This window comes from Sinohyriopsis cumingii, chromosome 18 (assembly GCF_028554795.1).
Source record: "Sinohyriopsis cumingii isolate HCF-2022 chromosome 18, ASM2855479v2, whole genome shotgun sequence".
Lineage (NCBI taxonomy): Eukaryota > Metazoa > Mollusca > Bivalvia > Unionida > Unionidae > Sinohyriopsis > Sinohyriopsis cumingii.
The window spans coordinates 41,605,997-41,630,637 of record NC_142978.1 but is presented as its reverse complement, the minus strand read 5'-3'; the positions used below and the strand labels follow the sequence as shown (position 1 = coordinate 41,630,637).

The following is a 24,641-nucleotide window of genomic DNA, read 5'->3' as shown; positions in this document are numbered from 1 at the left end:
CAATGCACTAACACACGTTGAACCCTTGCTTGACTTGAGCGTGCTAGCTAAGTTTCCAAAGATCAAGTGTTATATATATATATATATATATATATATATATATATATATATATATATATATATATATATATATATATATATATCATTAACTGTTTGCAGTCAATATTTGGGACGGGGACATAATCTTAATATAGGAACAATAAACTGTGTCCCGGTCAATAGCTGGCACGAGTGCATTATCTTCTTTTGAGGATCGGAAACTAGTATCAGACACGCCCTGTTTCATCCTGCTCACTATAACAGACTTATCAGGTTAATATGTCAGTACATTTATTCGTATTACCGTTCTTTGTCTTATACATTGGTGAAACTGTTGACCCGTATTTCAGTGATTTCTTTTCCGATCCAAATCGGAGACACGCACATTGTTGATCATTGTGAATTAAGTTGTATGGATTAAATGTACATAAACTTGACACTGCTCAACATAGAGTTGCTAAGAAAGCAGATCTAAGTTTCGTCCGTCTGTTCGTCAGATCCTTACTTTATCCTGCAAATCATATAATGTACCTTGCTTATTCATTGTTTCCCAGTCACAATCTTTAACAGGCATGAAAAGAAAAGGAAATGATCTTGCTAATTTTGACGGGAAGTCAGTGGAATTAAAAGACTATGACGTTCATTTGAACAAGTACGAGTCACTAGATCAGAGGAGCACACTAATTTTCGGCCAAGGGCCAGATTACATTTGCTAATACCAGTCGAGGGCCGCAAACACTAATGTCTTTGATATAATTACTGTTCACGGGCCAGATTTCTGTGTTGTTTTAATTTGCACTGAGGGCCGGATAGAACATGTTCGCGGGCCGGATCAGGGGTTGTGGAGAATTAGGCTTATTTTCAATTAACATAAAGCACGCTGAAAAGAAAGCCGTGAAGAAGGCGAAACAACAACTTACTCTGAAGCTTCACCATCGTCGGACGGATGCCAAGAGAGACCTTGGAGTTAAGCACGATTGGGAAGTCTAAAATTATTAGGTGATTCATCGACTGCCTAGCGTTTTGATTGTATCAACCAGCGTTTTGATTGTATCAAGTGTAAATCAAATCGTACAGAAAGTTTTTGTCTTTAGACGCGCGATGTGTCTCAGAGATGTGAAGAAGGCACACATAAAATATTTCAAATGAGTCTTCAAGCGACAATGGGTATGCGTTTCGTTGCTTAGCTTAAGAGCTCAGTAAAGGATCATATATTACTCTGCCAGGCATTAACCACGTATAACCCAGCCGAAACGTCATAATCATATATTACCAAGCCTAAATATCATAGCCACATATTACACAGCTTTAGCATTATAACACATATTACCCAACCTAAACATCATAACCACATATTACCAAGCCTAAATATCATAGCCACATATTACACAGCTTTAGCATTATAACACATATTACCCAACCTGAACGTCATGACTATTATGAGTGATAACTTATATACCAGAGCAATGAAAACAAATACCGTTTATCAAACAAAGTACGAACTTTACTGGCAAAAATATTGAAAACACAGCATCTTGTATTACATGTAGGACAGTCATTTTCAATACAGTGAGATTCATTTTGTTGTCAAACTCAAAACAGCTAGTAAATTTGGACGACGAAGAATAATAAAATCTATAAAAGATAAAGCTGTGACTTTGAGTGAAATAATGCTGTCTCTGTGCATGGAAGAAACCAGGTCCCAGTTTAGGACAGTCCTCCATAGGAGTTCCAGTTTAGCTTAAGATCTGAGCCCTCAACAGCATGTGAACCCCTGTTTACCCTGGTCAATAGTTGGGACTCGTCCATTATCTTTAATCTAGGTTCAAACAATTGTGCCCTGATCAATAGCTGGGACGCGTCCATTATCTTCATACAAGGTTCCGAAACTAGTATCAAATGTACCCTGCTTCTTATTGCTCACCATAACAGACATATCAGGTTAATTAGTCCGTCCATGTTCATTTGTCATAAATAATAATAATAATATTAATAATAATATTAATAATGATATTAATAATAATAATAAGAAGAAGAAGAAGAAGAGATGTAATACATCCCTCCATTTGTACGTTTCTCCCGTCTTCACCATATATATTGGTTGAATTCTAGGCACGTATTTCAGTGCTTTATTTTTCCTCCAAATCTCAGACAGGCATTATATTGTTCATTGTGAAATAATCTGGAAGGGTTAAATGCACTCATGCTTGACACTGCTCAACATAGCGGAGTTGCTAGAAAAACAGTTCTGAGTCTTGTCTGTCCGTTCGTCCGATCTTTACTTTACCCTGCTAATTATGTAAGGTCTCTTGTTTTATTAATTATTTTTCCCTTAGAATCTTTAACAGGCATGAAATAAAAGTAAAGGAACATGCCAATTTTGACGGGAAGTCATTGAAATTAAAATACTGTGACGTTCCTTGGAACAAGTAGGTGTGACTAGATAGAACAATTAGGATTATTGTGAAATTACCTAGGAATTAAGGCACGACGCAAGACTAAAAATTGTTATGTATTTTAATGACAGACCAGACTTTCAATTGCAACGAGCGTAAATTAATTCTTGGAGAGAGTTTCGAGTCTACGGAAAGCTAATTGGCCAACATAGCCCACGGAAAATATTTCAAGTGAGTCTTCAGGCGACTGCTATGCACTCCTTTGCTTAGCATGCTTGTCCTTTTCTTGTCATGTGAATACACAGTGATGATCTATTTGAGTAGCTTCGGAATGGAACTGAAACACTGAAATTAGGAAAAATGTAACAATTAACCATCCAAAGATTTTGGAGAGGGCACTCACGCTGGCACAAGAACCTAGTGAAGGATCACATATTATCCACTCAATGCTTCATAATCACATATTACCCAGCTAAACCTCATAACCAAATTATAACTCAACCTAAGTCTCATAACCACATATGGCCCTGTCTAAACCTTATAACCACTTCTTGCTCAGCCGAAGCCTTATAAGCACATATATCCCATCCTAAACGTCATAACTATTGTCGGTAATAACATTTTGGAGTCGTTTGGAAGCAAGTGTCTGATTAAACAATTTAATAACTGTAATAAACATGCACACTAATGAGGTCCGCCATTGATTTCATACAAGAGGCTGCTGACCAACGTAGCAAAGCTCTTACCTTCGAGCGATCAACTGGAACTCTACGAAATAACATGGATACAGGCATACGTGTCAAATATACGTTGCAGCTGAGACAGACTGCATGTTCAGATATCACAAAAAGCTTTAAATAGACGTTTGCACCGATGATCAAATTAACAATGGGAATTGCAACCAAGACTGCGAAAACTGGAACGAGTGCAGAAAGTGTAGGAAATCACGAGAAATTCTTCTGAGATTCTGGGAACGAAAAGACGACCTGGTCCGGCGAGGTGTGCGTCAGAACAATTAGCACAAAGTCCAAAAAGAAATGTTTTAGAGGCACTTGCAAATCTTCTGTAACAAGAACAAACCGAGTACAAATCAAAGACATATCTGTTCCAAAACGTAATGAACCGACACGGCGAATATTCTTTGACTTTCCCCTACGGTTTGCTGCTGAAGTATCTGAGTGAAAACAATATAAAGATTATATGATAGAGTTTGAAGTGCCTGCGTATACGAGACCAGGTTCATAAATAGGGAATGGGTCGAATGGATATTCAATGATTGGACTGAATTAAAACGATTATACAGCAATAACTCTATGTGGAATGATTGTTGTAAAATTGTTCAGCTCCTTACACACATAGGTGAAGAAAAGATCAGACCATACTGTATAGTTTTCATCGTACATTAACAAGTTCTTACAATAAATCTTGGTTTTACGGGAGATCCTCAACAAGAGTATCTCCTCCCAAGGAAGAAGAACGATATTTGTTCCCAACAGATGAGAAACTACCCAAACATGGAAAAGGCCTGGGTGGTCGTGCATTCAACGTGGACGTAAAAGAGGGACAAACATAGGACAAACATAGATTCCACACGTACAAGTATCTTTAGTGGCTTCACCACTCTTGCTTGGGTCTAAACGTGTCTCTCATGGATCGGTTGGAAATAATACTCGGGTCATTCGCACGGACAACAACGTACCAAAAGTCATAATTGAGGCCACACCAATTTGTCAACGATTGCTCACCAACGATATCATGGACACAGGAACGTTATGAATGCTGATGCACGAACTTGTTGCAGACATTCCTGATGCATATAACGATCGAATATTGTTTACTGATGATGAGTCACGAATCATTTTCCATCAAAACACGCGTTTTACACGAAAGCCACCTCCGGTCGTCACCTCGATGATTACAATCTCATCAACAAAAACATAATTTTACGCGACTTTCTCTACACCAATCACTGCAGGGGAATAACGCACACTTGCGATTGTACTAGCATCGTTGCACATGAATTATATTTGGCCTAATATAAGATCACAGCCGTTTGATGGTCTTCCTGTGAATAACTCGTTTGTGTTTTCGATGAATGATGGTGAACAAACCTGGCAAGATGTTAAACTTTCCGCAGGCGCGTACAATATGAATTATAACAATGAAGAAATTTTGTTACAGAAGAGCAAAGGCTTCACAATTTTCATACGCGAAAACTAACCCAGACTCAGCTTTGCCATCTCGATTAAATGTGATCCGTACAAGGCTGACATTGCATGTTTGTCAATAAGAACAATTTTCGGTTGACATGAGAACATTAATGAAATTCCTGGCGGCAAACGAAGTTTACGTGCTAGACCGAAATGGCCAGGATACATACCATATCGCTCCTAACCTTTTCAGAATTATCTCAACGATTCAAATCAATTTAACCTGTGATGTCAGCAATGGCAGTTATGAAAGCGGATGTTACACAAAAGAAACTGCGGAAGGTATAGCATTCCAGTGTGACATACTTTTTGAGTTTTCACGAGCTGTGGAACCAAGTGATTTTGGTATTAATTATTCCTGAGGCAACGGTGTTTCGTCCTGCCAGAATTATCGGGTGACAAAACTTCGTTTTAATCTTATGGGCACAAGATCGATCTCTGCTTGAAAACCTTTACAATGCACTTGTACATTACAGATGGAGCTGGTATTTTAATACAGTGACAAAAGTACGTAGATGTCTAGTACCAGTACGAGTTGTTAGCGCGAGAAAACCGGTTCTCATGACATATTACGGAAATAGTCTTGGTGATTATTTACAAACACACCAGTTGCAACGCGAGTTGCTGATAGCATCATAAACGTTGCTGCGAATCAGTTAAAAAATCAAGAATTGTGAGCGGTTAAATTGATTCGACATACATTACGACTATTAGTAAATCGACAACCAAACGTGAATTTACTTCCATCAACAGAAGCAAGCTACCCTTCGTTTGACCGTATAGAATAACAAGCGCATGATACGTCTCGGTGTTTTCTTCCCTGTGAAACTTCCATGGAAATTGATGGAAAACCTGCAGAAAATGTTTATGATAATCCTAATTTCCTACATTGATGCCAAGGTTGGATTTGCTAACAATAGTGTCATGGCGATGCTCAGCAACTTACATAATTTCATTGATGGGTAGGGAATGGAAGCATGTTTAGGAAATGACGACACTGCTTCTGATTTTGCTCGCAAATATAGCGATGATCACGCGAGATCAAATTGCCCGTCTATGATGTTTCACAAGATGCAGATCATATCGAGTATTTACTGAATCCGTTTACACTGGATGCTTTCGTGGAAGAACCACCCCATTTTTTCTTGACAGACATGGTGCAGGCGGCGCCGCAATAAAAAGCAAAATCTTGAATTATAATAAAGGATTCGCAACGCGTCGAGGACAAATTAAAGGACATTCATTATTATTTCATTACCCAGAAGAATGCATTGTAACAACAACGTGGGGTTTTAAGTACTTCTTATGAAAATGGTTCCGCCTGCACATCTTGAAAGTGTTACGCGTACCTGTATTATACATTAACATATAATTTAGCTTTATTTAAGTCATTTGGTTTTATGACATTTACATTTTAATTCTTCAAACTGAGTGGCTGGCTTGTGTTATAGTAAAATTACATGCACGATGCGTGTAGAATTTCATTCATAAATGAAGAATGATTGCCAAAGTCAAATTAACAGCTATTTCGGTCAACTGCGCTACGATTAATTCGAATGGAAGTCACGACATCACCTGAAATTAGGATTGCATTTGTCCTGTAGAGATATCGTGCATGCCCTTGTTGTTGATTGGCTCAATAATTTGAGAAGGTCCAAAAAATGACTGTTACATTAATTGACTTCTAAGGATGAAAATGCTCGAGAATCTTTTTAGTGTTTCAGATTTTGTTAAATCGGTGTGCACATAGAGGCAATATAAGATAATTAAAGCACCATATCAGGATTCTTCAGTTCCTATGGCAGTTCTATAAGAGTCGTAAGAGGAAATCGTGATTTATTTATAATATGTTCGTTGGACTTGTGGAGTGGAAACTATATATTCTAAAACAGGCAGTACTTTGAGGATTATGTGAAATTATTCATGGGATTGAACATCTAAATAATTCAGTCGGCTTATGTGAAACTTTCAAGGATTTTAGTGAGATTGTACTTTAGCGGGATTATCTTGAAGTAACAACTTTTGGATTTAGAACTGGTTCTTCAGTGGCGCTTTTACACTAGCGCAAATATATTAGAATTGTTGGATAATTTCCGGATTGATATGAAGTTGATAGCACAATTTTAGGATACCATTCAAGGAATTTATTCACTGTAAGTTATATTTAATTCTTTTACTTTATATTTTAGAAACTTTAATACTTGCTGGTTTTTACCCTTTCTTGTTGCATAGTTTTAACACAAAAGCATTGTTTTGACTACTCCTGAATGGATGGCCTTGTCACCATGGAGTATTTAATAAATGCCGTTTTATGAATGTCTACATGGTCCTAAATGCAAATGGTGCCGCCGAAACATCCAATATGGTTGCCACGGTGCCAATCTTAAAAATCTTGTTATCATTACTTCCCAGGAATGAATGTTCTATTCAATATTTGGTTATCTTTTACAGACATTATCATTACTTCTCAGGAATAAATGGTCTAATCAATATATAGTTATAATTTAAAGATATTATCGTTACTTCCTAGGAATGAATGGTCCAATCAATATAGAGTTCTCATTTAAAGACATTATCGTTACTTCCTAGGAATGAATGGTCTATTATTTAAAGACAGTATCATTACTTTCCAGGAATAAATGGTCTAATCAATATAGCGTTATCATGTAAAGATATGATCATTACTTCCCAGGAATGAATAGTCTATCATTTAAAGGCATTATCATTACTTCCCAGGAATGAATGATCTAATAAATATTTGGTTATCATTTAAAAACATTATCATTACTTCCCAGGAATAAATTGTCTAATCAATATAGGGTTATCATTAAAAGACTTATTAGTTTTAGTTGGTTGTAAATAAAAATGGTGCCGATCTGATTTCCAATATGGTAGCCAGAATGGAAATCTTGAAAATAATGATGCTACTCCAAGATCACTGCTCGACATTATGATTTCATCAAAAGACTTATGATGCTTTAGCTTGGTCCTAAATGAAAATGGTGCCAATCTCATATCCAGTACAGCCCCAGTGGGAGCCATCTCAAAAATTTTGTTATTCTTACTCCTCCAAAACGGAAAGTCATATTAACACGGGGTTACAGTTTCTTGGCCATCAACGAAAATAGTGCCAATCTTATACCCAATAAATGCAACATAGAAGATTATTTGAAAATACTGGCTTCAACAGTCGTTGGTGAATGAAGAAATTGTCGCATCTTAAATTCATATAAAACAAATTAAACAGAAGAGCGCTAGTACCTTCGAGAGACTCTTGATTTGATTGCATTACGATATCATTCAAGTTTCGTTTCCGATTTTGTAATTCAGTTAAACTGCAAGTTCTTGACAACTTACGAAGAGTATGAACAGATCATCTTTCTTCAACAGTTTTGAAACAATTAATAGATACACACATACGATAAATTATAAATCGATATAGTCTGCATACGGAATGTCGCCTCTGATATATTGTTTCTTTAAATAAAGATTTCGTCTTCTTTGAGAGTAGCATAATTACGCGAAATTTAAAAGAATTGTCAACATGGCAAACAGTCTCCAAGAATTCTCGAAATTCCTAAGCCAGACAGACACGATTGAGAAGAGAGCGATTCTATGGAACAATTCTGCAGACTAAACCCTTTTAAATTAACGTGACCACTATATTGATACAAAATGAACTTTTTTATTACAGTTGAAAGCTTAATGAGTGATGATGAACACATTTGGATGACCGTTACACTTTTCGGACCTTAATTTGATGGATGCCTCTGCATCTGATGCATTCCAAATAGCAAGGACATGCGTTAATAAGACTGAGAAGAAAATCGGGAGTTTGTTCCAATAAAGTATTTTATTACCAAAAACCAAAATATAACAGACAAAAGTACTGTATCACTCTACAAATTACGACTGCCCCTCACAGAAGAGCATATTCAAAACACATTACAGTGCACTGCAGTGATTGGCAACAAAAAACAAAACAAAAAAATGCAGTATGGTGATCATGTATTTATTGAGATTTAACAAGCGAAATTTAAGAATGATGAGTTTGTAATAAAGTTCACACGCATTTTGATTTATAATGTCTATTTCTTTGGATTCAAAATTAGCACCACCCGGGTGTCCAGACACCCCCAAAGTTCGATGGATTTCCTTTCTTGTCGTTAGGGGGATGCATGGCAGGAACAAGGTGTTTTCTGTACTCGTCAAGTATTCCCTGCATCTTCTTAACCAAAGCAGGCTGTTCTCGTGCCAAATTATTGTGCTCATAGGGGTCATCTGCAATGATTATGTACACACTAAAGCGTTGTTACAATTGCTATTCTAAACATGCCTCATATTCGTACAAACATCAATGTGAGAGTACATATGAATGACGATACTGGACACCATATTGCAGTTGACCTTTGAACAGATAATAGAGTTGGTCTAGATGACCTATTTTAATCATACGTTTGTTCTTAGAATTACATGATCACGCCGTGATCAGCCAATTGTAATAACTGTTGTAATATAAGGAACCGAAAAGGTTGCCAATAGTTGTTCCACATTATGAATAGGCAATATCTCTAAATTTAGACAATTACATAAAATTTAACCTAAAACTGAAACTCCATAAAGACGACTTTAAAATATCTACCATCAGAGAAAAGTTTGGACTTCTTTCAAGATTGTGGTTGACACAGTATTTTAAGGAATTTATATTTGCTATCTTGTTTTCATATAGGTTTTAAAGAATTGTTTGGCATTGATGGAACGTGACTTTTAAACGGCACTTAATAGCCAGTATTCTACCGACATGACCTGAGACCACAGTACATACATACATACATACTAAACGTTCTGTGAAATGTTATGTTTAATATAAATTTTCACCACAAAAGACAGCTAAACGTAAGATAACTTATGTAGAGGTGATTTAGTTCTTTTCGTCTCGAAGTCCTAAGTTCGAGCTACATTTTTCACATCTAGGTGAGCACCTGCTGCCATATCTTGTACATCAAGGTAAGCACGTGTTGCCATTGCATGAAAATCAAGGTAAGCAACCACTGTCTTCTTTATTTAATGCAAGTATAATTGTGCATTAATAAAACAAACAGAAAAAAATGAATTGGACTATACTACCCACGTGATTAGCAATGCTACCGGCTCAGGTAGGAGCTGTGAAAATAGATATAGCCTATATCTTGAAGACAGAGGGCGTGATTTCAAAATCACATCCATGCTAGGTCTCGAGTAAATATGTGTATTATGTGTGTGTGTGTGTGTGTATGTGTGTGTGTGTGTGAGAGAGAGAGAGAGAGAGAACAGATTTAATTCAAATTTTAATAGGCAGTTTAAGACTTTGGAATAATTTGTTGATCTCTTTAACTTACCTTTTATGTTAAAAAGTTCTGCTCCAATTTCTATCGATAAATTGAATTTCTGATATGACCTAAGATAATCCGCATGTCTGTGATCAATTTTCTGGTCAGTTGTAACATCATCTGGCTTGTACCAGCCGGGGTAAGGTCCAGGGTACCCTTGTATCAGTTTATAGTCTCCAACCCTATATAGAGATTCAGTTATGTAAATTATTTTCTTTCAAAAAGCGTTCAGTTTTGGTTTTATTTCAATCATAACATAATTATTGTATGCCACATTGTAGCATTACGTTCTCAAGCAACATTCGTGGAGTTATAACATTGTTAATAGAATATCCAATGGTTCTATATTTGTAATGGACATTCTGATGCTGACGATTAGTACAATACGCAGAGCGCATCAGGCAGATATACAACGTAAAATAGTATTCAGCTCCAATCAGTTTCAGCTAATGAATATCCATTTTAGCCCCTCTGAAAATTCATACATATTAGCTAATGAATATCCATTGAAGCCACTCTGTATATTTACACATATTAACCAATGAATATCCATTGAAGCCCCTCTGAAAATTTATACATATTAACCAGTGAATATCCATTTAAACTCGTATGTATAGTCATACATATTAACCAGTGAATATAATTGAAGCCTTTCTGTATATTCATACATATTAACCAATGAATATCCATTTTAGCCCGTATGTATAGTCATACATATTAACCAGTGAATATAATTGAAGCCTTTCTGTATATTCATACATATTAACCAATGAATATCCATTTTAGCCCCTCTGTATATTCATACATATTAACCAGTGAATATCCATTAAAACCCCTCTGTATATTCATACATATTAACCAATGAATTTCCATTTTAGCCCCTCTGTATATTCATACATATTAACCAATGAGTATCCATTGTAACCCCTCTGTACATTCATACATATTAACCAATGAATATCCATTTAGCCCCTGTGTATATTCATACATATTAACCAATGAATATCCATTGAAGCCCTCTGTAAATTCATACATATTAACCAATGAATATCTATTGAAACCCATCTGTAAATTCATACATATTAACCAGTGAATGTCCATTTTAGCCATTATGTATATTCATACATATTGACCAATGAATATCCCTTGAAGCCCGTCTGTAGATTCATACATGTTAACCAATGAATATTCATTGAAGCCCCACTGTACATTCATACGTATTAACCAATGAACATCCATTGAAGCCCCATTGTATATTCATACATATTAACTAATAAATATCCATTTTAGCCCGTCTGTAAATTCATCCATATTAACCAATGAATATCCATTGAAGCACGTCTGTAGATTCATACATATAAGCCCCACTGTACATTCATACATATTAACCAATAAATATCAATTTTAGGCCGTCTGTAAATTCATACATATTAACCAATGGATATCCATTGAAGCCATTCTATATATCCTTTTATACATCGTCACTAATGGGTATTCCATTTTATTATGACTCATATATTTTCATTATATCTGTAGATGAATGTTAATAAAGTTAATATGCAAAATAAGAAAAAATTCAGTTTCGATCAAATTATTGATTTTCAGTATTGATCATTATGAAATATTTTAGAGACTATAGTATTAGTACACCCTCCAGTTAGCTTGTACACCCTACAATTTTAAAAATGAAACGCATCAAGAGAATAAAAATGCAAACAAATATTGGTAATTTCATTTATAGATTTATGATTTCTGACCTGACTTGCTCCAAATTGTTCCATAACACTATCTGATTATTGGCGTTTCAACGTAAACAGAAGCTCACGATATCAACAAGCAACCAGACTGCTTGTTGTCCATTACTCCTTTCTAGAATAATCTATCTCGGTAATAACTGTGTCGTCAGCATCCAATATTTACAATGTATAAATTTAATATTTCTAAAAGAAAATGAACAAAGAAATAAGATGAACGCTTGTATACACGTGATCAAAGAGAAGTAAATCCAAATTTTACGGAATTACGAAGATTTTCAAAGACCCTGAACTACATCACAAATTTTGCTTGAAAACATAGAACAGTCCAAGCAAATATGGCGACCATGTTGCTAAAGAAAGTCCTGTTTGATTCAAAACGCCCAAAAGGTAACAGTGTTTGGGTCCCAAGGCGACAGTCAGGTTAGAATTTATAAATCAACGGTTGAAGTGACTAAGTTTTGTGCATTTTATTTATATCCTTGATGCATTTTGTTTTTAAGTCATCGGGGGAGGGGGTTCAAACAAGCGGGATGGTGTTAGAATACTTTAGAGTGTATCTAAAGACAATACTGAGCTGTACTCTAAAAAGGTAATGAAAAATATCTCGCCATGTTTGAGTTATGATTGTGTTATGATGACATTGTAAAGGCAGTGCTCAACACGGGTCTCATGTTAGACGCCTTGTATCCGTTGACTTTCTCATCATGGGCGTTAAATTAGACGTTTTGTATCCGTTGACCTTCTCATCATGGGCGTTAAATTAGATGCCATGTATCCGTTGACTTTCTCATCTTGGGCGTTAAATTAGACGTCTTGTATCGGCTACCTTACTCATCTTAAACGTCTTGTATTTTTTTTAACATACTCAGCAGGAAATAAAAATAGAGCTCAAAGTTTTCACACACACTGGCATTCTTTTATTAAAACTCAAGGAGCTCTAAGAACTGTATACAATTGGTTCTTTTTCTTACTTAATTTAAATTATTTTAAAAATATCATGTCTTATATCAGATTTAGGGAGGGAAAATCAAACTTGAGTGCGAATTTTGTGACCGGGAAGTTATTTTAAAAAAACAGGAGGACGAGCGACAGATATATAAATCGTACGTTTACCTGATTGCTTCGTGGCCCTCAAAAAGCGTCAAGACGTCATCAATATGGTAAACAAACTCTGTCCTTTTTGATTCCGTCCCGTACCGTATCTCTTCCCATAAATTTATGCCGTCAATTCCAGCGTCTACAAAAGAACTCGATGAATTTAAAAATTAAGTATGCTGAGTTTGGGTCTCCAGTATAGATACATTGATAAGGCTATCTCTGCAATCAGTTTCTAAAGCAGCTTTTTTTCTCACAATATCACTTATTTTTATTCTGCAGACCATTTTAAAAATCCATGCCATCACGTCAAAAACACCGCCACCATCCGGGTCTAAAAGTATTGCATATAGTGCTCCTGCAACAATACGCATGAATATTTGCCTATTTACTATTCATATGCGAGATGGCTGTCGACTGTCAGTTTCTTATATAAATAAATAAACAAATAAATAAAATTTTAACAAAACTCGAAAAACCTCCCGTAAGTTGTATACCTTCTTTTACACAATGAACGGTATTTGTATTTATCAACTTCGTCTGATACATTATTGCATAATAACGGTATTTGTATTTATCAACTTCGTCTCATACATTATTGCGTAATAACGGTAATTGTATTCATCAGCTTCATCGTATACAATATTGCGTTATGAACGGTATTCGTATTTATCAGCTTCGTCATATACATCTTTGCAAAGTTGGTGTTAGTGAAAAGTTCTGGAACCATCACTACTCTTACCGGGTTGTCCTCCCGCAGCTGCGACTAGTGTTGGATTCCAGTCAACAGCGTGGATCATTCTACAAGTAAAATATAATACAGGAGTGAAATTTGTATTTTTAAAACTGAAACCCTTTTATTATTCAACATTCATTCTTTTAAAACGAATAAACCGATTCACAAACATAAACTTTATAAAACTAAATTAAAATTTGCTGAAACAAATACTTTTTGGGACCAAGCATGTACAGGAGGATATGAAAATTATAATCGTATTCTTTATTGGTACATTAGCAAACTACGTTAAACAATTGTCCTCTAAACTCTATTTTAGAAACGAAAGTTTCGATTATAGCTGCTCAAAAGAACAGTTTGAAAAAAAATGGTTATTGAGAAAGTACTTCGTAATATTGTCAAAATAACGGGACATACTTTTTCCCCCTAAATACAATTATTATAAGAAATAAACATGCACAGTTATCCTTCCCTAGAATGATCAGGAATATATATAGTTTGTAAATGGTATTGCTCATACGCTTAACAATAATTACTTTTTCTATCCAATCTCTGTTCCACTCAAAAAGGGTCTGTCATGAATTTTTAGCGCTGAATATCGCTGCATTCACTTTTGATTGGTTAGAATATACAAATGTTTTATGAATTTTAGGACATCCTAATGTACGCCTGCCTAGTTTCTTTCGCAGGATAGTAAAGCAAATACTAGCACAGACACAGTTTGTGACCATAACATGAGTGTCTCACTTTTCCAAGTTACATTATATAGGAGTTAACATTTTTTTAAAAATATTTTAATCATCTGATAAATATACATTAAATCCCGATACATTAGTTCATATTTTGCATACCAAAATTAAAGTAGGTATATTTTAAACAAAAATCTAATAAGACGTTTCAAGAAAAGCCCTAAATTGTACGACAAAACATTCTGAACAGGTGTATTCACCATAAGAAGGTATTATTATCAGTTATGTATAATTTCTCATGAATAGCCATGGTGTTGTTCCTCTTCTTCATCTTCATGTTTTGAATGTAGAATGTATTCCAAGGCTAATTAACTGTTAGTTCCACCGGTCATTATAATACATCTATGTATATTTACAGATTTCTTTAAAAGCCTGTAAGGTGTTTTGACAGCGGAGTTTAAAGTTTTATATATATATATATATATATATATATATATATATATATATATATATATATATATATATATATATATATATATATATATATTTATTGATTACTTTAGAATCCTATAAGGTGTTAAATGATTATTTTAGGAGCCTATAAGGTGTTTTGAGTGGAGTTAAATAGTTACTTTAGAAGCCTATAAGGTGATTTGACAGTGGGGTTTAATGATTTCTTTAGAAGCCTATAATGTGTTTCCACAGTAAGTTAAATGATTTCTTTAGAAGCCTATAAGGTATTTAGAAGCATATAAGGTGATTTGACAGTGAGGTTTAATCATTTCGTTAGAAGCCTATAATGTGTTTCCACAGTGGAGTTTTAAATAAATTTATTAGCAGCCAGTAAGGTGTTTAATGATTACTGTAGAATCCTATAAGGTGTTTTGACAGTAGAGTCAAGTGATTTATTTAGAAGCATATAAGATGCTTAATAATTACTTTAGAAGCCTATAAGGTGATTTGACAGTGTAATTTTATGATTTCTTTAGAAGCCTATAATGTGTTTCCACAGTGGAGTTAAATGATTTCTTTAGAAGCCTGTAAGGTGTTTTGACAGTGGAGATAGATGATTTTTAAAAGCATATAAGGTGTTTAATAACTACCTTAGAAGCCAAAAAGGTGTTAGGACAGTGGAGATAAATGATTTCTTTAGAAGCCTATAAGGTGTTTCCACACTGGAGTTTAATGATGTCTCCAGAAGCCTTTAAGGTGTTTCCACAGTGGAGTTATATGATTTCATTAGAAGCCCATGAGGTGTTTTGACAGTGGATTTAAATGATTTCATTAGAAGCCTATACTGAGTTTTGACAGTAGAGTTAAATGATTTCTTTAGAAGCCTATAAAGTGTTTCCACAGTGGAGTTAAATGATTTCTGTAGAAACCTGTAATGTGTTTAATAATTTCTTTAGAAGCCTATAACGTGTTTCCACAGTGGAGTTAAATGATTTCTTTAGAATCCTATAAGGTATTTTCAGTGTAGTTAAATGATTATTTACGAAGCATGTAAGGTGTTTAATGATTTATTTTAAAGCCTATAAGGTGTTTCCACAGTGGAGTTACATGACTTGTTCAAAATCATATAAGGGATTTCCACAGTGGAGCTAAATTATTTCTTTAGAATCCTATAAGGTATTTTCAGTGTAGTTAAATGATTATTTACGAAGCATGTAAGGTGTTTAATGATTTATTTTAAAGCCTATAAGGTGTTTCCACAGTGGAGTTACATGACTTGTTCAAAAGCATATAAGGGGTTTCCACAGTGGAGCTAAATTATTTCTTTTGAATCCTATAAGGTATTTTCAGTGTAGTTAAATGATTATTTACGAAGCATGTAAGGTGTTTAATGATTTATTTTAAAGCCTATAAGGTGTTTCCACAGTGGAGTTACATGACTTGTTCAAAAGCATATAAGGGGTTTCCACAGTGGAGCTAAATTATTTCTTTATAAGCCTATAAGGTGTTTCCACAGTGAAGTTACATGACTTGTTCAAAAGCATATAAGGGGTTTCCACAGTGGAGCTAAATTATTTCTTTACAAGCCTATAAGATGTTTTGACAGTGGAGTTAAATTATTTTTAAAGCATATACGCAGTTTAATACCTACTTTAGAAGCCTATACGGTGTTTGGACAGTAAAGGTAGATGATTTCTTTAGAAGCCTGTAAGGTGTTTCCACACTGGAGTTTAATGATGTCTTTAGAAGTCTATAAGGTGTTTCCACATTGGATTTACATGACTTCTTTAGAGCTTATAAGGGGTTTTGACAGTGCAGTTAAATTATTTCTTTCGAAGCCTATAAGGAATTTTGACGGTGGAGTCTTAATGATTTCTTTAGAATCCTATAAGGTGTTACCACAGTGGAGTTAATTAATTTCTTTAGAAGCCTGTAAAGTGTTTAATGACTACTTTAGAAGCATATAAGGTGTTTTCACATTGGAGTTAAATTATTTCTTTCAAAGCCTATAAGGTGTTTTGACAGTAGAATTAAATGATTTTTCAAAAAGCATATAAGGGGTTTCCACAGTGGAGCTAAATGATTCCTTTACAAGCCTATAAGGTGTTTTGAAAGTGGAGTTAAAGGATTTGTTTAAAAGCATGTAAGGTGTTTAATAACTTCTTTAGAAGCCTATCAGGTGTTTGGACACTAGAGGTAAATGATTTCTTTAGTAGCCTATAAGGTGTTTCCACACTGGAGTTTAATGATTTCTGTAGAAGCCTATAACGTGTTTCCACGGTGGAGTTACATGATTTCATTAGAGGCCTATAATGTGTTTTGACAGTGGAGATAAATGATTTTTTAGAAGCCTATAAGGAGTTTTGACAGTGGAGATAAATGATTTCTTTCAAAGCCTATAAGGAGTTTTGACAGTGGAGATAAATGATTTCTTTCAAAGCCTATAAGGAGTTTTGACAGTGGAGTTAAATGATTTCTTTCAAAGCCTATAAGGAGTTTTGACAGTGCAGTTTTAATGATTTCCTTAGAAGCCTATAAGGTGTTTCCACAGTGATGTTAAATGATTTATTTAGAAGCCTGTACGGTGTTTAATGATTACTTTAGAAGCCTATACGGTGTTTATACAGTGGAGTTTAATGATTTCTTTAGAAGCATATAATGTGTTTCCACAGTGGAGTTAAATGATTCTTTTAGAAGAGTGTAATGTGTTTAATGATTACTTTAGTAGCCTATAAGGTGTTTCGACAGTGGAGTTAAATGATTTTTAAAAAAGCATGCAAGAGGTTTTCACAGTGGATTTAAAAAATTTTCTTAAAAGCCTATGAGTTGTTTTGACAGTGGAGTTAAATGATTTCTTCAGACACCTATAAGGTGTTTTGACAGTAGAGTTAAATGATGCCTTTAAAAGCATAAAAGGTGTTTCCACAGAGGAGTTAAATGATTTCTTTAGAAGCCTGTAAGGCGTTTTGACAGTGGAGTTAAATGATTTTTTAAAAAAGCATATAAGGTGTTTCCACAGTGGAGTTAAATGATTACTTTAGGAGCTTATAAGGTGTTTTGACATTGGAGTTAAATGATTTCTTCAGAAACATATAAGGTGTTTTGACAGTAGAGGTAAATGAGGCCTTTAAAAGCATATAAGATGTTTCCACAGTGGAGGTAAATGATTTCTTTAGAAGCCTGTAAAGTGTTTCCACAGAAGCCTGTGTTTAATGATGATTACTTTAGAAGATTATATGGCGTTTTTGACATTGGATTTTAATGATTTCTTTAGAAGTATAAAAGGTGTTTTCACAGTGGAGTTAAATGATTTTTAGAAGAGTGTAAAGTGTTTTGAGAGTCTAGTTAAATGATGTTTAGAAGAGTGTAAAGTGTTTTGAGAGTCTAGTTTAATGATTTTTTTAGAAGCATATAAGGTGTTTCCACAGTGGAGTTAAATGATTTTTTTATAAGCCTATAAGGTATTTTGACAGTCGAGTTAAGTGATTCTTTTAGAAGCCTATAAGATGTTTTGACAGTGAAGTTCAATGATTACTTACAAGCTAACAACTGTTTTGACAGTGGAATTAAACGATTTGTTTGGAAGCCTATAGAGTATATTTACAGTGGAATTAATGGTCAGCAAATACTTTAAATTGACCATCCATGTCCATTAATTACCCATCATATGTATATCCCGTTCTTTTCAAACCAGCTCCGTAAATGAATGCTGAAGCACGTGTTCCGCCTTCATACACTGTTGTTTTTCCGCCACGTAGGGGATAGTTGTTCCCGTAGAATGTTGTCCAACCGCCATTCTGAATACACACAAACATATTACGATCAGCTGTCTTAAGTACGTTACCGAATAATTCACACAACGTACAGAACAGATCAACTTAAGAAAAAAGGTCCAGAACAGTTACTAGGATGGTTTTTTAAATAAAAAGAAACGAAAAATAAAATCAAAAACCATCGAGTCAGCCCTTTCTACGTAACAAAGTAGGTAGGAAAATTTGTGTATGTAGCATCAATCACAATTTAATGTATTGCTTAACAGGAAATTAAATATCAATTATACACGTCGTGTAGGAAGTACAGTTTTGCATCATTTCAAAAATACATATAATTCACAAGTAATAATAGAAACGATAAAAAGTTAAACAAGTAAAAAAAAACTCATCCATTTAAATCAAATTTATGTCCTCCATTTTATAAATTCATATTATTTGCAGGAAAATCCTTAGTACAAGTTTCATATCTCATTCTATTCAGTTAATAAGTTTAATACCGAAACAAGCACACACATTCATGTGTGTATATGGGTGTGTGTGTGCATCAAAACACTTGAAGTTAATTCTTTCTTACATCTGCAGTGAAGATGATGATAGTGTTGTCAAACATTCCGTTACGTTTCAAACTGTCCGTGATATTCCCTATGGCTTCATCCATCGCAGTAACCATGCCTGGATAAGTATAAAGGGGCGGTTTTACGTGACGTAAATTACAGCAAAGCCACATAGATATCAAACCACTTATTCGTATTTTGTTATACCAGATTTTTACAAAACAATTTCCCCAGCCGATGATCTTTTCCAAAAGTTATGCTTTCAAGACAACTCAAACAATTACATTCACAGTCAATAAACAATACATGCATCCTTGCATTTGCTGGAAATGATTGTGTTGATATGAAATTACCATACTTTTCAATGAAATTACCATACTTGTGAATGAAATTATCATACATTGTAAAGAAACTGCCACCCATTTCAATGGAATTACCATATTTTTGACAATAGTGATCAAGAATTCCAGAACAATCAATATAAACACTATCAACTTTATCATCATTCGCTTGAGTCAAAAATGTTCGCCCATCGAATCTTCCGTTTTCAGTCGACACACTGTTCGCCGCTTCCCGTTGAGTAAAAAGACTAACAGGCCTCAAGTGAAGCGAATTAATGATCGTATCGTGAATAGTGACATAAATAATGTAAAACATGTATAAGGCCTTGATCTCATCGAAAATAGTAATACAAATAATGTAAAATATGTACAAGGCCTTGATCTCATCAAAAATAGTAACATAAATAATGTAAAACATGTACAAGGCCTTGATCTCATCGAAAATAGTAATGTAAATAATGTAAAGCATGTACAAGGCCTTGATCTTATCGCGAAAAAAGCAATATAAATTATGTAAAACATGTTCAAGGCCTTGGTCTTATTGAAAAAAGCAATATAAATTATGTAAAACATGTTCAAGGCCTTGATTTCGACATCAGAAATTAAGCATAAATTTAAACTTAAGTCAAAAAATCAAGCAATTTGTTTGGACGAAATTTAAATCTGATTAAAATGGTACCAAATAAGTGTCAAAGTCTAGTTTTTTGTCAGAGTTTTTGATGTTTTACACAAGTTTTATCGTATTTTTTTGGGGGGGGGGGGATTTTTCGCCACATAAACACATTAAGGTTTATCTGGTGATTTTTACGCCACATAAACACATGAAAATTGTATCATACCAAGGCAAGTAGAGTAATGCACATTTCCCAAATACACCACGGCAGCGCACCTGGGTCGATGGCAGAATTCTAAAAGTCTAGACCATAGCAATACACCACGGTCCAGCTGGATGGATCCGACGGCATGATTCGAAGTCTTGACCAAAGCAATACACCACCGCCCAGCTGGATGGATCCGACGGCAGGATTCGAAGTCTTGACCAAAGCAATACATCACGGCCCAGCTGGATGGATCCGACGGCATGATTCGAAGTCTTGACCAAAGCAATACATCACGGCCCAGCTGGATGGATCCGACGGCAGGATTCGAAGTCTTGACCAAAGCAATACATCACGGCCCAGCTGGATGGATCCGACGACAGGATTCGAAGTCTTGACCAAAGCAATACATCACGGCCCAGCTGGATGGATCCGACGGCAGGATTCGAAGTCTTGACCAAAGCAATACATCACGGCCCAGCTGGATGGATCCGACGGCAGGATTCGAAGTCTTGACCAAAGCAATACATCACGGCCCAGCATGGATGGATCCGACGGCAGGATTCGAAGTCTTGACCAAAGCAATACATCACGGCCCAGCTGGATGGATCCGACGACAGGATTCGAAGTCTTGACCAAAGCAATACATCACGGCCCAGCTGGATGGATCCGACGGCAGGATTCGAAGTCTTGACCAAAGCAATACATCACGGCCCAGCTGGATGGATCCGACGGCAGGATTCGAAGTCTTGACCAAAGCAATACACCACGGTCCAGCTGGATGGATCCGACGACAGGATTCGAAGTCTTGACCAAAGCAATACATCACGGCCCAGCTGGATGGATCCGACGGCATGATTCGAAGTCTTGACCAAAGCAATACATCACGGCCCAGCTGGATGGATCCGACGGCAGGATTCGAAGTCTTGACCTTAGCATTGAAGCATTTTGCTTGAAACGGGGTCTGCGTATACTACCTTTTGATATCGTCAAAAAAAGAGGTACGAAAACAGGGCGACATTAATGAATGAATAGGGCGAAATTTATGTATAACGTTACGCCGCCAAATCAACAGGGTGAACTTTATGCATGACGTTACACTCCAAATATACATTGTATAACCTTCACCTGAATACTTGCGTCTTCCTTCTGTTTGAACGTTTGGATAGAGATCTTCGTATTTCTTCGGAACCTTGAAAAGAGTTAGAAACAAAGATTTTATTAAACAAATTGAAGCGGTAGTAACATGACTGTTTCAGAAAACTTTCATTATTGCAGATGTTTGTTATCTTTGCAATTGATTGAATGTATTGCTTATGACGTGTAAGAAATAAATGGTTATAGGTAGCAAATGGGGATACATTGAAAACCGATGATTCTTTTTCTATTTTCTTTTAGAGTTTACAAGACGGAAGTAAAGAAATTCTTATTTTAAGAAACGTAATTATTACACGATTTATTTTAATGCAATTTGTTTTATTCAAACCCTTGAAATTACACGTATTGCTTGAGTACATATTTTTTTCAAGCTAAAGGAATCATGTGTTGTGTACTTCGTAATCGATGATGTATAAATAACGAACTTACGATCCGACAGCAACTGGAGTGTGCAAACATTTGCCGCAACACCCAGGAAACTGTCTGTGTCAAACACTTTACTTGTTCTCTTGAAACGGTTTGCATGCAGCAAATCGTCAACGATCCTGATACTCCATAATATACGCATTTAAATTCGTGTGACACATCTTGGCTTGTTCTCTCTCGTCGCCGCAATTATTTGAAATGCTAAAGATCTACCAAGGTGAACCACTAACCCACCTGTATTGGCTCGTGAACAGACTGAAAAGGTAAGTACAGGAACATCGGTTGGCTTTTGTTGTGCTTGGATATCAGAAGATCGGCTCTTGTGGCATAAGTAATCTGAAATATTTTCCATACACAGTTTAGCAGACGAAACAAAAACAGATAAATTATCTCTCTTCTTTTCAGACTGAAGAGAAAATAGTTTGAACGATCTGATGGTACTATGGAAAATCACATAGTCAACACAGCATTATTTAGATCGATTTTAGGAAAGAACAGTTAAATCATCGAACAATTCCTACATGAACGATTGACTTAAAAGTATTTGATGTACAGTTTGTAACAATACATATGCTCAATTTCTTATTCATAAATAATCAATTTGTTTAATGATCAAACCTCGTTCGCTAGAATAAAACAGGGAAAGCAGTGTATGTCATAGTGTTTTCTTTGTTACCGGAGAATATATCATGTCGTCCCGGACAACATCTTTGCCATCCCGAAAGTCTAAGCCACTCACTGAAAAGGAAAGAATTAAAGTATTGCAAAATAGTACAAACTGTATTGTATCTTTATAATTTAAAAGTTACATTGAAACATTCCCAACAAGTGCATACGACTAAATCGTGTTTAAAAAAGCTCCAGAATGAGAAAAGTTTGCTCAGAATCGAATACTCTCTAATTTAAAGCCATGTTTCAAAGATTTCAGAAATCTTGAAACATATAGTTGCACTATACCCCCCCCCCCCGCCATCGCAAAAAGTCTCACAAACATTTCGAGACGACTTAAATAGCAAATATGCATATATATATATATATATATATATATATATATATATATATATATATATATATATATATATATATATATATATATATATATATACACGGTCAATATGAGGCTTTATTGGGACTTACGTGAATCTAAATATTCTGTATTCTGACCCACTACCAACTAGTTTTACTTATCATCATTTGTGGTGTCTGCAAAATGCATATTGTGACCAACAAGCGTCTATTCTGAGTGATATTTATATATTATGACTCACCGCTCCGGTGGCCTAGTGGTTAGAGCGTCCGCCTCGGATGCGGGAGGTCGTGGGTTCGATCCCCGACCGAGTCATACCAGAGACTTAAAAAATGGTACTAACAGCTGCCTCGTTTGGCGTTCAGCATTAAGAGGTTAGTGTTAGGACTGGTCGGCCTGGTGTCAGGATAATGTGACTGTGTGGGACATCATGCTACATGTCTGCGGCATGATGCCCCAGTGCTAGACATCACTATAAACTGCCACACGGCAGACATCGTAGCGATATGACTGAAAAATTGTTAAAGCTACGTTAAAAATCAAAATCACATCACATCACATATATTATGACTCAAAACACCTATTGTGACTGACCAACACATCACAGAAGCAACGATCGGAAAAAAATATTATGATTGCTATTTAAAACTTCCACTACACTTTGCGCTGTACAAGACTTGAAAGTTTATTATAGTCACTTTTGTACACTGTTGCAATTGCGTTCATAGAATTAGGTCTCTTCTGCAGTGTTCGTATAAAATAGAACTGGACTAACTTTGGAGTAATATGTACCATGTAGCAAACTGCATCCTTATTTGCCTGGACATTATCAAATTATAAATGTGTCACTCAGAATAGGTGCTGCTGTTTAGTCAAAATGTATTCGGTCAGACAGAATTGGTGTTGGTGAAGTAGAAAAGGTATTGGCCAATCAAAATAGATGTTGGTCAGTCAGGCTGGAAGATGTGTCTGTCCCACTTTTTCAAGTTGTGTACACTCTAGAGTGTCCAATTGTTAAATTCGCATAAAGGCCCATAGTATTGTACGCAATGGTAAATTCCCATTGGTTGCCATAATGTCAAATTCATATAGGGGCTATAGTGTCATTAGTCATTAGCAATGTTAAATTCCTATACGACCAAATACCGTCCATGTTAAATACCCCTAGGACCTCATAATCCGCTTATGTGAACTAAATGTTTACTGCAGTAGTGATTAACAGGAAATTTTTAAATAAACGTTTAAGGCAACTAAAGACGCTGACGATTGAATACTTGAGGATATTTTGTGACATATCATAGAACCAGAAGACTTATGACGTTTTGCTGGGAAATAGCATTATTCTAGCTGTGGACAGGTAAGATACATACGTATGGTTTTATTGTAGTAATCCTCCTGACCCTGGTAAAAGCCAAGGAAGGTGTCAAAACCGCGGTAGGTTGGAGTACACTCCCATTTGCACATCCCAAGATGCCACCTAAATAGAAAAACAATAAAAAAACCTCTTTCATAGATGATTCGACACAGCTGAAACACTAAAGTGAATTTTATTTTTCAGATAGTTCTAATCTGTGTACTAGGTTTCGCCTATTTTCTATTTTAAGTACATGCCGGGCCCTAGGATGTGCTAGGCCCAAGGCAGCAAGCGATAAGCGCGTGGCCCCAAGAAAGAAAAAAATGAATTGCCTGAGACGCGGGGCCGAAGACAGTTGCCTAGTTTGCCTTGCTCTAGGGCCAGGCCTGGTAAAGTACCTAATCGAAATTCCCACTCTTCCCCAACCACACCCCATTTTTATTTGG

General features: G+C 35.5%; 1 protein-coding gene across 1 annotated transcript in view; it reads right to left on the bottom strand.

The window, feature by feature from the left end:
* Nucleotides 1-8,636: 8,636 nt before the first annotated feature.
* Nucleotides 8,637-24,641, bottom strand: part of LOC149776482 (arylsulfatase B-like) — a 28,298-nt gene continuing 12,293 nt past the window's right edge. The window contains exons 5-14 of the mRNA XM_089940915.1: nt 24,212-24,318; nt 22,491-22,552; nt 22,049-22,150; nt 21,359-21,422; nt 19,092-19,189; nt 18,405-18,541; nt 13,609-13,667; nt 12,885-13,008; nt 10,024-10,196; nt 8,637-8,926 (exon numbers count right to left, since the gene is read on the bottom strand). Of these exons, the coding sequence (XP_089797041.1) occupies nt 8,754-8,926; nt 10,024-10,196; nt 12,885-13,008; nt 13,609-13,667; nt 18,405-18,541; nt 19,092-19,189; nt 21,359-21,422; nt 22,049-22,150; nt 22,491-22,552; nt 24,212-24,318 (1,099 nt within the window). The 3' untranslated portion in view covers nt 8,637-8,753. The remainder of the gene's footprint in view (nt 8,927-10,023; nt 10,197-12,884; nt 13,009-13,608; nt 13,668-18,404; nt 18,542-19,091; nt 19,190-21,358; nt 21,423-22,048; nt 22,151-22,490; nt 22,553-24,211; nt 24,319-24,641) is intronic.